This window comes from Rhamphochromis sp. 'chilingali' (assembly GCF_963969265.1).
Source record: "Rhamphochromis sp. 'chilingali' genome assembly, chromosome: 3".
In the NCBI taxonomy this organism is placed as follows: domain Eukaryota; kingdom Metazoa; phylum Chordata; class Actinopteri; order Cichliformes; family Cichlidae; genus Rhamphochromis; species Rhamphochromis sp. 'chilingali'.
The window spans coordinates 12,458,450-12,471,927 of record NC_137931.1 but is presented as its reverse complement, the minus strand read 5'-3'; the positions used below and the strand labels follow the sequence as shown (position 1 = coordinate 12,471,927).

The 13,478-nt window shown below is 40.4% G+C and overlaps 1 protein-coding gene across 1 annotated transcript in view; it reads right to left on the bottom strand.

The window, feature by feature from the left end:
* Positions 1–13,478, bottom strand: part of LOC308393526 (gamma-aminobutyric acid receptor subunit gamma-3-like) — a 193,582-nt gene that overhangs the window by 62,164 nt on the left and 117,940 nt on the right. The window contains exons 4-6 of the mRNA XM_080877349.1: positions 11,304–11,395; positions 10,730–10,861; positions 5,536–5,618 (exon numbers count right to left, since the gene is read on the bottom strand). Of these exons, the coding sequence (XP_080733475.1) occupies positions 5,536–5,618; positions 10,730–10,861; positions 11,304–11,395 (307 nt within the window). The remainder of the gene's footprint in view (positions 1–5,535; positions 5,619–10,729; positions 10,862–11,303; positions 11,396–13,478) is intronic.

The following is a 13,478-nucleotide window of genomic DNA, read 5'->3' as shown; positions in this document are numbered from 1 at the left end:
TAAAAAGTAATCACTCACTGTCCAAATCAATGAATTCAGGTGTTCCAGTCACTTGCACAGGTGTATAAAATAAAGCACCTAGGCATGCAAACTACTTCTACAAACATCTGTTAAAGAATGGGTCACTCTCAGGCATTTAGTGTTTTCCAGCGTGGTACCGTGATAGGATGCCATTTATCCAACAAATCCAGTATTGTAATTTCCTTGCTACTAAATATTCAGCAATCAACTGCTATTTGTATTCTAACAATGTGGAAGCAACAGCTCACTTTCAAATACTGGACCACATCAAGATTTGAGCTGGCTGGCCAACAAGTTTTCATCGTGATGGGTAAAAAAAATGCTGTTTTTTTTGCCAGATGCATCTTTTGTCTCCATATTACACACAAGGTGTTCTTTGGCAACGTCGCTCTGACACACCAGATGCAGTAATATCGACTGCTGAGAGATAACAGTTTCCAAGGCAGGATATCCTCTTTGCATCTTGCAGACACCACTGTATTTTGTCACTTTCTAACAATTTTACACTTTCTAACAATTTTCTCATTTGTCTTCTACTTTCACTTGCTGTTAAGCTTAGTTATTAAAAACTACTTGGTTGGGTTTAGACACAAGGATATTTTGAGGGTCAGGACTTTAACGTTTTACATTCTATCATCCACTTTGTACTTTTCCTGCATCAGTTTATGGTGGAGATACAAATAATGCATGAAGTTCTTAGGTGTCAACTTTAATTTAATATTATCCCTGTTGAATCAACATACAGACACTCAGGATCTACTCTGCTGTTCTTTTGGTTACTTGATTCCAGATAAGATTCAGTCTAACAACCTAACACCTTTAGTTTGTTTGGGGCGGCTATGGCTCAGGTGATAGTGCAGGTCATCTACCAGTTGGAAGGTTGGTGGAGCGACCCCCAGTGCTTCTTGTCCTTGTGTGAAAGTATCCTTGAATAAGATATTTAAACCTGAATTGCTGATACATTGATTTGAGTGTGAAAGTTAGATATAAAAGTGCTTAGATAAAAGCACTGCATGTGTGTGACTGGGTGAATGAGACTCTCTTTGAGCTTTTTGAGTGCTCAAAATTGAGTAGAAAGATACTTTGGGTGTACCCATCCATTTGCTGAAGTAACTTGCTTAAGTGTGGATGTAGGACTTCTAAATCCATTTATGTATTTTATAACTCCTAGACTTCAGTAACTAAGGTGACTTTCACTATGATTTGACTGTGGAAACTTTTTGCACATTCAAACAATGTTGTACATGGTTTCATAGTGTGGTGGTTTACACATTCACCTAACAAGCAAAAAATCCCTGGTTTGATCCTGGAAAGAGACACAAATCCCTTTAGGGTTGTGTAAGGGGATCTGCCAAATCAAACACATGGAACTACCCACTGTGAATCAATTCAATTTTATTTATACAGTCGCCTCAAGGCCCTTTATATTGCAAGGTAAAGGCTCTACAATAACACAGAAAAAACTCCAACAATCCCTCATGACAGGGGTGTCCAACTCCAGGCCTGGTAATGAACTAATCATTTGATTCAGGTGTGTTGACCAAGGGTCATATCGAAATCTTGCAGGTCACCAGCCCTTGAGGCCTGGAGTTGGACACTCCTGCCTTATGAGCAAACACTTAGCAACAGTGGGAAGGAAAAACTCCTCTTTAACAGTAAGAAACCTCTTTATAATAAAGTGGGGCCTCGTTACTTAAGACCTTGTATGTGAAGTGTAACCCAGTGTTAAAAACGGGATTAAAAGTATAAATAAATATTGATAAAAACAAAGTTAATTATAATAAATACTGATAAAAAGCATGTAAACATAAGTTTAATTAATATGTACATATGTATATGTAATGTATAAATGGTGTGGGGGCAGGACTTAGTCCTTTAGAGTGTGTTTGTCAGATCCACTGAGTGACCAATCATTGGCCGGTCTGACCCTCCCCCAGTCTGTGCGCTGCTCAGACACCTGTGTGTGCCTTCATGTGCCAGTCAGATACGCCAGAGACACAGACGGTGAAAGATCAGTTTACCCGTGTGGCGAAGAAGCTAGCTGGATAGAGAAAGTCCTTTTTTCGGCAAGAATAATAAGAGTGATACTGTATTCCAGAGGCCGTGAGCCAACGTGAGCACTGTGAAGCCCCGTGTAGCATTTGTTGCTTCGCATGGTCAGGTTTTTTCCTTTGCTTATTTGGATTGGATTGGTTTTGAGGACCTGAGAAGAATCGAGGATCCCTTTTCCAGTACTGGATGGCGAGCCCAGCCCAAAGAGCCGGATGAACTGGTAGATTGTAACCCGACTGGTTACAAACACACTGAGTGACTATTGAACATTGAAAGACTGAAATTGACTTTAGAAAAGACACAAAAGACAATATATCCTTGGGTCAACCATTTGTGGGGTTTATTTTATTTTATTTTGTTTTCAAGAAGAGCGCTCTACTTTTGTTAAATGTGCACAACTTTAATAATTGCTAATAAATGCAATTGTGTTTTCTACACCTACTGTGTACAAGTCTTCTGTTGTCATACACCCTTGGCTCCTACGAATCTAGAACCTGTCTGATCTGGTCCATATTTCCCTTCTGTCCTCGTACTGTGGTTAAAGGTAACTATACTGCCTGCACTACATGCAAAGAAGGCAAGAAGTAGCACTAACAGGTCTAGTATTGCACCACCAGTGTTACAGAGGGTAATGATTTTAAATTAGATTCTGGATTTAACAATGTAAAGAAGCCATATGCGGTGACACTCATAAATAAGGGGGTAGCTGAAAGTAGTTGCTTTCACCCAAAAAGTTTATTTTGTTCATCTGGAAGTAGCGTTTTCAGTGGGACATACGTTTCACTCATCCAAGTGACTTCTTAGGTCTCAGCTGACTGCAGGTCTCCCCAACCTTATAAACAGTACATTTGCACAATGACTGAAACTAGCGTCACTGAATGAACAATGGGCTGTTAGGTAGAGGTGGGAATCACCATACAACTCACGATACGATATTATTGCAATTTTTAAAAATATTTTGCAATATTCAAATTCTGTACATAAAGGTAAACTTTATCAATATTCATTTTATCTAATATCAAAGTCTCACACTCAGTCTTTCTCTCATTTCAGTCAGTTTTATTGTTGACAAACTGAACGGTTTGTATTACATTCTAGTCCAACTTACCGTATTTTCACGACCATAAGACGCACTGTACTAAAAGGCGCAGTCTCAGTTATGTGTGCCATTACTGTATTTAACACACACATAAGGCGCACTGAATCATAGGGCGCATACAAGTACCGTATGCGTATTTAAAAGTCTTAGATTTTCTTCAAAAAGTACGGCGCGCCCTATAGCGCAGTGCGCCCTGTGTTGTAAGGAGGACGTAGTAGAGAACACCATGAGAACGCTAAAGGGTGAAGTGTGGGCGCAACCCTGAAAATGGCAAAGAGACACGCTTATGAAGCACAGTTTAAACTGAAGGCCATCAGCTACGCGGAGGAACATGGAAATCGAGCAGCAGCGAGAGAATTTAAGATTAACGAATCGATGGTTCGCAAATGGAGGAAGCTAGAAAACAAGCTCCGGCAGGTCAAGAAAACGCAGCTGAGTTTCCGCGGACGTAAGGCGAGGTGGCTCGAGTTGGAGGAAAGACTCGAGCGGTGGATCATCGAGCAAAGAACGAGCGGGAGAAGCGTTTCGACGGTCACCATTCGGCTAAAAGCAGTTTCACTTTCACTTTTTATGAAACTGTGCCATTTTTCCATCCGGACCAGGACTACGGCAGCGCAGCAACTTCCAGCGGATTATAAGGAAAAGCTGGCCATCTTCCGCTCCTACTGCAGCAAACACATCGGCGACAAAAACATCCAGCCCAGCCACATCACAAACATGGACGAGGTCCCGCTCACTTTTGACATCCCGGTGAGTCACACTGTGGAGAAGAAGGGGACCAGCACGCTAGCGATACGCACAACGGGGCACGAAAAGTCTTCTTTTACTGTTGTGCTTGGCTGCCATGCTAATGGACAGAAACTGCCGCCTATGGTGATTTTTAAGAGAAAGACTTTGCCTAAAGAGAAGTTTCCAGCAGGAATCATCATTAAGGCAAATGAAAAGGGCTGGATGGATGAGGAAATGATGAAAGAGTGGCTGAGGGAGGTGTATGTAAGGAGACCAGGTGGTTTTTTCCACGCATCACCATCGCTCTTAATCTGTGACTATGCGTGCCCATCTCACAGCCGATGTGAAAAAACTAGTGAAACAAAGGAACTGTGAGCTTGCTGTCATTCCGGGAGGCCTGACAAAGGAATTCCAACCGCTGGACATCGGTGTGAACCGCCCGTTCAAAGTAAGGCTGCGAGCGGCCTGGGAGCGATGGATGACCGATGGAGACCACAGTTTCACCAAGAGTGGAAGGCAGCGCCGGGCGAGTTACGCCACAATTTGCGAATGGATTGTAGATGCTTGGGCTAACATGTCTGCTGGCACTGTTGTTCGAGCTTTCGCAAAAGCCGGCATCATTTCCGAGGAGCCGCACGGCACGGAAAGTGACTCTGACAGTGAAGAAAGTGAACCTGGCATGTTTGATGGAGATTTAGCGCAGCTGTTCAATTCAGACACAGAGGATGAGGACTTCGATGGGTTTGATTGATGATAAAAATGTGAGTACCAAACTTTGTTTTGCTCCTGCTTTATTTTTTAAATACGCACACTTGTATGCTTGTCTGTTGTTGATGATGACGATTACTGGTAATAAAAATGTGAGTAAGGTACCGAACTCAGGTTTGCTCCCGCTTTATTTTTAAGTTCAGTGTGTGAATGGGTGAATGACTGAATGTAGTGTGAAGCGCTTTGGGGTCCTTAGGGACTAGAAAAGCGCTATACAAATGCAGGCCATTTACCATTTACCATTTTAACTGAATACAGCCATCCAGTCCACGAAAAATTGTTTGTAACAAAATATCGATTTCTGCTGTCCCTGTATCGATACATTATTAGCAAACAAAATATCACGATACTACACAGTATCGATTTTTTCTCCCACCCCTACTGTTAGGTCAGTTCCTTGATGATTAATATGCAAAGTGTATTATCCAAAAAGCTGCTTTCTCTTTTCTCACTTCTTAGTTATTGTGTGTGGGGGATTATCATTACATGAACTCAAATTCATAGTTTGGGAGGGAAAAAAAGTCCCAGCCCTGACACTCATCACTGAATGATGCTCAAATGCTCCAGTGATTTTAATACCTAAATAAGTCCTTAATATGTTTCTTTACTGTTTTCATACTTTCAGTCATCTGTAAGGCACTTTGAACTGCACTAGCCCACACAAAAGATGCTATACAAATAAAGTTTGATTGACTGATAGCACTTTTTCACTTAGCCTTTAGTTCACTTTCTATTTGGTTTCCATTTTTTCTCCAGGACGTTTCCCGCCTGCTTTCAAAGTCTTGCCCTAGAGGTGTATAGGCACGAGTATCTGCATATTTATGTGTGTTTTCCGTGTCTGTGTGCATGCTAATCCCAATACTCACAGCTAGAGAAGACGAGAGGACAGGAGTGTTCATCCATTGGGAAATTATGGAGCTGCAGCTGGCACTCTGCGTTGATGGTCATCCTGAAGAGTAAGACAAGTGCAGAGGGACAGAAGCACTTAGACAAAGATATTCAAGGCAGTAAACTGCTTTGGATGCTTCATTTCTCGGCCCATGAAGCACATGGTCTGAGTGCACTGGATTCATCACTGCTTATATCACATTATGCACTACAGTATAAGAGCACTGGCTTCCACCCAGATAGTACAGGTTCACACATGGTTGCTTGGTTGATGTGTAAAATCCCTGAAAATGGCACAAATGTTTCATCATCAGTATCAGGTCTGGTTTTTCACACATGTCAGGACTCCAAGGCATGTCAGCTTCTAAAAACAGCAGTTCTCAGCTAAGATCACTGGACAAGTCAATACACAGGCTGTTAAGGAAAAGCAGCAGTGATTAAAAAGACACATCATACAAGTAAGGTAAAAACTTAAATCCAATTCAAGTTATATGCTCTACGTGTCACTTTAATAAATCAAAATGATAAGGGCTGTAAAAATGACAGTCATGAAAATGGGCTTTTTCTTTGACTTGTGTTGTTGTGTCTTTGTCGCTGCTACAATTCCTCATTAAACGCCTGACGTGGAGCACAAAAGAGGAGCCTTTGTCAAAGCAGGAAGGGGGCTGCCTCGCTCGTCTTGTTCCGAGGTGAACAAAGTGCAGATGATGTACAGTTTCAATTTGCATTTTTGCTTCCATCCTTGTCGGGGGTCGGAAAAGCCAAATTGTGAGAGTGGAGCTGAGGTGAAAAAGAACAAGCAGCAACGAACACGGCGGAGATGAGAGAGATGTGTCAGTCAAGGCGAATATGGCCTAAATATATGTCTCTTTGACACTTAATAACCTGCTAACGAAGCAAGACTTTTCAAATTCATCACAGAAAGAAACGCCAGAAATAATAAAATGAGCTCTTAAAAGCAAAAACTTTTAGGCCAAGTGTGTTTGTGTGAATGAGGCATGTTGTATAAAGCGCTATGAGTGCTCAAGAAAAATAGAAAAGCCCTACATTACAACTGACCAATTTACCACAAGCCCCACCCACCTGCTTTTCAAACCTGTTTTGGAGATGCAGCCAATCAGAAAATTTTAGTTCAGTTCCCTCTTCTACTGAAGACAGCTTTCTTCTGTTTTAAGATCCAGTATCAGATTACAAAATGATTTTTTGAACTCCCCTTTAACTGCTACTGAAATACTTTGTAGAGTTGATGGAAACAGCCACATCGGCTGCTAATTCCTGTGGGTGTGTCACCACAAGTGACCTCTTTCACATTAGAGATAATCATTAAGTCTTTTGTTGATATTAAAATATTGATTAGTGCAGGTATAAACTTGGTGTTTCACAGCAGTGCATTTTAATCTTGAACCCCTGTTGATAACAGGCATATCTATGGCTCAATTTAGAAGTTCATGATCACACTGTTATTAACCTCTACAACATCCAAAATCATCCTGCTACAATTATTCCTCCCATAAATTAAAAATGGAAGTGGGCTGTCTGAAAAGTGGCTCCCTTCTGAGTATTTGCACAAGCAGACATCACAGCATACCCAGGGAACTAACCGAAATTTGCCAGTCAAGACAAAGGAATGAAATGCCAGAGTCTTACACCCTAGTCATTTTGGGAAATGCTGTTTATTGAATTTATTTGCCTCCATGACGGGACCTGAACTGTCCTGAAATAGCAGCAGCTGTGCATCAGCTCCACAAAATGTCTGAAAACAAACACTCAAGGTGGTTCCTTGCCATTAGGCCAGCTCTAGCTCGAAATACTAGATGCACAGGTGAAATTTGATCTTCAAGACAGAAAAAAAGCTCATGTCAGAGCTTGAGGACTCATAAACCCAGATGCCACTCCAATTTAAAAGGAACCCGTCCACTCGAATCCTGAGTGTTTTCTGTTGTAGGTGCAGTCACACAGTTGGGTGGGTGGGGGTGGGGGGGTTGTCATAAGGCCATCACCTTCACCTGTGTGTCATTACTCAGCCACTGAAAGGCTGTCAGAGCGAAAGCAACAAAATGAAAAGAAACACAAGGGTTTTATCTTACTGCACCAAAGGTAAAGAATGCTATGTGGTACAGAAACTCATGTAAAGGGTGAAAGATGCAGTTAGAATTTAAAAAGATACAAATCAAAATCGCATTGCTGTGTGTTCTGTATGTGTGGGAGGTGCTGCTTTCTACAACAACCAATATCAGATTATTTGCTGTTACTAAAATGATTTATACAACTGTAATGTTCCTGAGATTTTATTTTACTCTTTATTGTTCTGGATCTGCCTTCTGTTTTTCTCTGTCTGTGTCTTCCTGTTTGTCTATGTGACTCACCAACTGCAGTCAAATAGTGAATTTTATTCCTGAAGGTGTTTTTGCATGGCAGCTAGAGCAGGGCGATATGGCCAAAAATATATATCACGATATATATTTGAAAATTTGCGATAACGATATAACTGACGATATAATTTCTGCGAGACAAAATACAACTCCACAACTTCACTAGCGCAAAAAAAAAAAAACACCATCCATTTATTTCACTTAAACAAGCAGCTGTTTTTTTATGTGCATTGAAGCTATATAAACATTTAACAGTGCAAATGCAAATTCCTTGCTGAAAGTTTAACCAAAAGGCATTTCCAGTAGAAATGGGCTGACATATCCTGAGCATAACCATGTATAATATCCACTGAAGTTAAAAAGAGGTGCTTTGCTACATTTAACTGCAGTGTGCCAAATAAAAAAGTCAAATATGTATTTTTCGGACCACAAGGTGCACGGGATTATTAGGCACATTAAGCGAAACAAAGCAGTCAGATAAATCAAACTTTATTCAACTCATTCTTCTTGCTTCCTCCACTTCTGTACCATTGATTCGTTAATGCTGTATTCTATCACAGCTGCTCTATTCCCATGTTGTTGCAGTATATTAATGACTAACCTCATATTGTGGATGGATTATCTCAGTTGTTCTCCTGACTGAAGTTTGGCCTGTTTACAGCATCCTAGCATGCGATTGCATTTGTCTCTAACCATCAGGAACCTTCACGTTAACTTTTATCGAGTGGAAAAGTGTTAGTGTTCGTCCTCCAGCTTTTCTGTTTATGTTATGCTAACATAGCTATGTCGCTAGCAGTCACGTAGCACATCATTATATACCAGCTAGCCCTACTTCAGTAACCCTACAAACGTCACTGCTGTGTAGCTTCCTGTCTTCATTTATGTTGGAAGTGATAGCAGAGCTGTACGTTAGATTTTTTCAGAAACTAGCGAGCTAACTTTCGCTAACTTCTAACTCTGTTAAATGTAATGAATTCTGTTTTCATGGATGCCTGGGTGTTAAACATCATAGTTACACCTGGTAAAGCAGCAACGCTGATCGTTTTATTAAAGATGGAAGAATTTAGACAGTTTCTGATGTTCGTTTGACTTCGGGACCTTAAAGGACGGAGTTTAGGACCCAGATTACTCCCAGATTTACGAGCACCTTAGTCCGACAAATAGGCCTACGGCAATAACGACGGCCGCTTGCATGTTCTACAAAAAAATGTGCTTTGTTGTGTATCTGACGGACAAACACCAAACCAGTTAAGTTGCACCATTTTTACAGTCTAATTCTGGTTCATCCGTTTCACTCAACAATCTGCTTTCCCCATTCTCATTCTCCGTTACGCCGTGCTTTTTCATCAATGCGCATGCACGTTCTACCCATATTCTATCGCGATAATTCATTTTCTTATCATTGCCTAGCATTGTACCGGTATTACCGTGAGCGGTATAATATGGCGCAGCTATAATAATGGCTGGTCTTTGAATGCTAAAGGAAAGCACCCTGTTGTTCCTTTTGTTACCTCCTCAAACATAGCATACACTGGCCCGTTCTGCATGAATGGAAAGGAAGATAACGCCATCTAACAAACAATAATATATATTAAACAGTTTCATTTATATGCCGCTTATTCACAAGGTCAAGACCCTAAAGTATTCCAAAGAAACCCCCAAAATCGCATGAGCCCCTATAAGCAAGCACTTAGTGACAGTGGGAAGGAAAAACTCCCTTTTAACAGGAAGAAACCTCTGGCAGAACCAGCCTGAAGGAGGGGTAGCCTTACGCAGTGATCAGTTGACTGTTCATAGTTCTATCAATGCGGTCTATTGGTATTAATTATTAGACTTCAGTCACAGAACACCTTAAGAAAGGCAAGTCTCATCTCTTTAACAGAAAGACAAGATACAAATGGATAGCAATCTGCATGTTCAGGTTGATTCTACTTTCAAAGATTTACTTTTGGCAGCCGACAGCCAATGCTCCAGTTTTAGCTCTTTCCTGCTAAGGACAAAGTATCAGAGAAATTAGGGTTTGGATTTTCAAATGTGATGATTTCTTTCTTTTTTATTTCTTTGTGAATATAAACAATTGATTTTAGACAAAGCTACAAAATGAAACTTTTTTTTCCTTTAACAAAAACATATATTTATTGTAAAAGACCCACTTGCAATACCTTCACATCCCACCAGGGGGCAACAAGAAACATTTAAAGAGTTATAACACTAAATTACAGACGGAGCTACAGTGACATCACCCATAGCTTCAAATGTTTTCTTTTGTTGCCATCTTGGTCTTTCGAAATCAAACATGATAACGAGGGGCACATTTGACTGTGAGATTGCAGCCTGATTGGCTAATGACTTGTCAGTCACAAGTTGTTGGCCAATAATATCACAGGTAAATCCTGTTTTCTGGTACTGTTTTTGGACTTAATTTAAAATGTATGAAAAAACAGTGAATCTGCCAGTAAAGCCAACAGAAGTCTTTCCTCATTGACTTCTTTCTTCTTTTGTCTTTTTTGCAGCCACAAATCTGGATTGCTATGGTCCCATACAGATAGGTTCATCCATCTGGCTCTTTAGACAGACTAAAGTCCAAATGTCTTTTATTGTCTGTACTCAATGTCAACACTGGTGGCAGAATTTTGTTTAGCCACAATATACAGTTGGCATTAAGAATCAGAATAGAGGGAGTATTTCTCATGAAAAGATTTTTTTTACCAGCAGTCATTGGCTGTGATATGTCTACTCTCGATTTTTGTTCTTTTATCTTCCTGTTCTGTGTGTTTCCATGTGTTTTGAAGGGTTTTACCTCAGAGTATAAAGTATTTTCCCATTGTTCCAGATCCGGAGCAGCTGATTGGGCGTCGTTATCCAGTGAGAATCGGCGTTCTTGGAATTTCTAAAGATGGTGTCGGGCAGCCAGATCAGACCGACCATATTGCTGGTTGAAAAAGAGGGAAATTGATACAGAGAGAGAGAGGAAAGGAGGTAAGACTGATTCCCTCAGATTTCTTTGAAATGCACGAGGCTGCACTCATTCCCAATAAGAGCATAATAAAATACTCGGGCAACTAGGGGAAAACAAAGCACATCAATCAATTTGTTCCATTAATTACAGACCTCTTCCAAAGAGAGAGAGACAGAAGGAGTGAAGAATATTGCTTTATCATATGAAAATGTTCAAATAGTAGATGCTAAAGTGGTGAAAAATAGCCACAGCAGTAGTTCATTTTAAAAAAGAGATCTAGTATAATTATCACTACATTGGTATTGATTCACCCACAAAGCTGATATATTTAGGAGTTTTTTTAATAAACGTTCCTGTATATTTGCAGCATGTCTTTGCTAAACTTTATAGTATGTCTTTACTTAATCTAATATACCTGTTGAGGGTTAGAATCCGCATGCTGCTGCTGTTATACCTCAGACGGGTGTCCACCCAAGTCTGGGCGAAGATAATATCGATCTGGTACTCCTGGGAAGAGAAAAGTAGAGTCAATATAAAGATCTGACAACCCGTGTTAGAGAAGAATAAAGGCAGAAAGAGACGTGCAGCCAGAAGTCTGTGTGCTAAGCAGCCAGTCGAATCCTTCGAGAAGAGCCAAGAATGTGTTTGTCTGAACACAAATGTGTCCACATCAAAGAAAAATACAAAAGCACTGCAGCCCTCGCTGCAAACATTCAATACATATTATGCTTTTGATATGGAAATTAAATTACACCATTTCACAAACTGTTTGCTTCAGCACATTTCCTTCACCTCAGCCCAACCCTGCGTCTAATTGTGAGGTTTTTAAAAAAAATACTGAATCCAATGTTGTGTTTTTGGGAATGTTAATATTATCTCTGTCTTAGAAGAGTGGATTTGAATCCACCTTTTCTTTGCTGCTTTTTTCCCACAGGTATGTTTATAATCCACCAACCTCGACCCATAACACACTTCAAGTATTTGGAATTTGTAAAACAGCAGAATTAGCTCTCGGAGATTTTAGCACACACATGAAACTTCGATTGAAGCCTGTAGATTCCTCCCGAGAACTTGCATCAAAATAACGGCTAAATATAACCAGGCAAATTAGAGCTGACAAAGAATGTCAGTCATTGATCTTCACTCTCCTTCGGGCAGCAATTAAAAGCATTTATCTTGCAGATACATGTGGGTTCTGCAAGACAGTTGGCTACACACTCTTCATAGTTTACACATCTTAATGGCTGCTATTATTGCTTTATTAATACAGTGAAACACCTGCTTTGTGTGCAGTTTTGGCTGTGATCAAATTTACAGATACTCTAGAAGATAGTTTAGGCAGTCAATTTAACTGTTCTCACATAGTGCATCCTGCTACTGAAACTCCTTTGCACTTATATCATTAGTGCTTTGCTCACTTATTTTCTAAATTTGCTTGTTTCCCACTAAAATCTATGCTTGCTGCTGTTCATGCATCACTTCTTTGGCACCACCTCCACCCCCACATCTGAGTATAGCCTCTGAGTATACATTCCTCTTCAAAGAAGAGTTGTTATTGTCACTCCCCACTCACTGTCTTCATGTACATTTGGAGGATGGCAGACTAGGAGAATAAGTGTGGGCCAGGCACTGTCATTTGTACATGGAAGTAACAACAGTGTGTGGGCAAGGATGGTGGTAAAACTCCAATGTCAGAGCCTAAATTCATCCCTCACTCTTTCACTTCCCATAGAGACATTATGATGGCGCACTCTGACATCTTAATCTTTTACTCCCCACTTGGAAGTGAAATCAGGAAGTCACGATTGCTTAAGATTTGCTCCTTAATGTTTTACTCACATCCCAAAACGAAGTAAGCACAGGAAATAATCATGTTAAACTACACGATCGACTGGCGACTATAAACTACAATGTCATATATATATATATATATATTTATTTATTTTTTTATTTTTATTTTTTTAACAATGCGAAATCATTTTGAATTAAGCAGAAAAAGCCAAGAGTTCAAGTGCATCGTTGTATTATTAAGTCAGATGGTTGAGAACTACTGATACCACTGGCAGGAGATGAGGACCTCCAATTTGGCTAGCAGAAGGTCAGTACAGCAGCTGGAAGGAGTTGCTGTACTGATAAGACGTAAACTATGCCAGTACTGCAGAGATTCAATTTTATTTATACAGCGCCAGATCACAACAACAGTCGCCTCAAGGCGCTCTGTATGTATTATTGTAGGGTCTACCTTGCAATATAGAGAGAAACACAGCAAACACTTTGGTGATAGTGGGAAGGAAAAACTCCCTTTTAACAGGAAGAAACCTCCGGCACAAACAGGCTCAGGGAGGGGCGGCCAGTTGGGGTGAGAGAAGGAAGACAGGATGAAGGACATGCTGTGGAAGAGAGCCAGAGATTAATAACAAGTATGATTCAGTGCAGAGAAGTCTGTTAACACACAGTGAGTGAAAAATACTCAGGGCTGGATCAGGTGACGCTGTAGGCTGCTGGGGGATTCCCATGATGCACTATCTGTATGCTTTAGCAAAAAGGAAAGTTTTAAGCGTTATCTTAAAAGTAGAGATAGTGTCTGTCT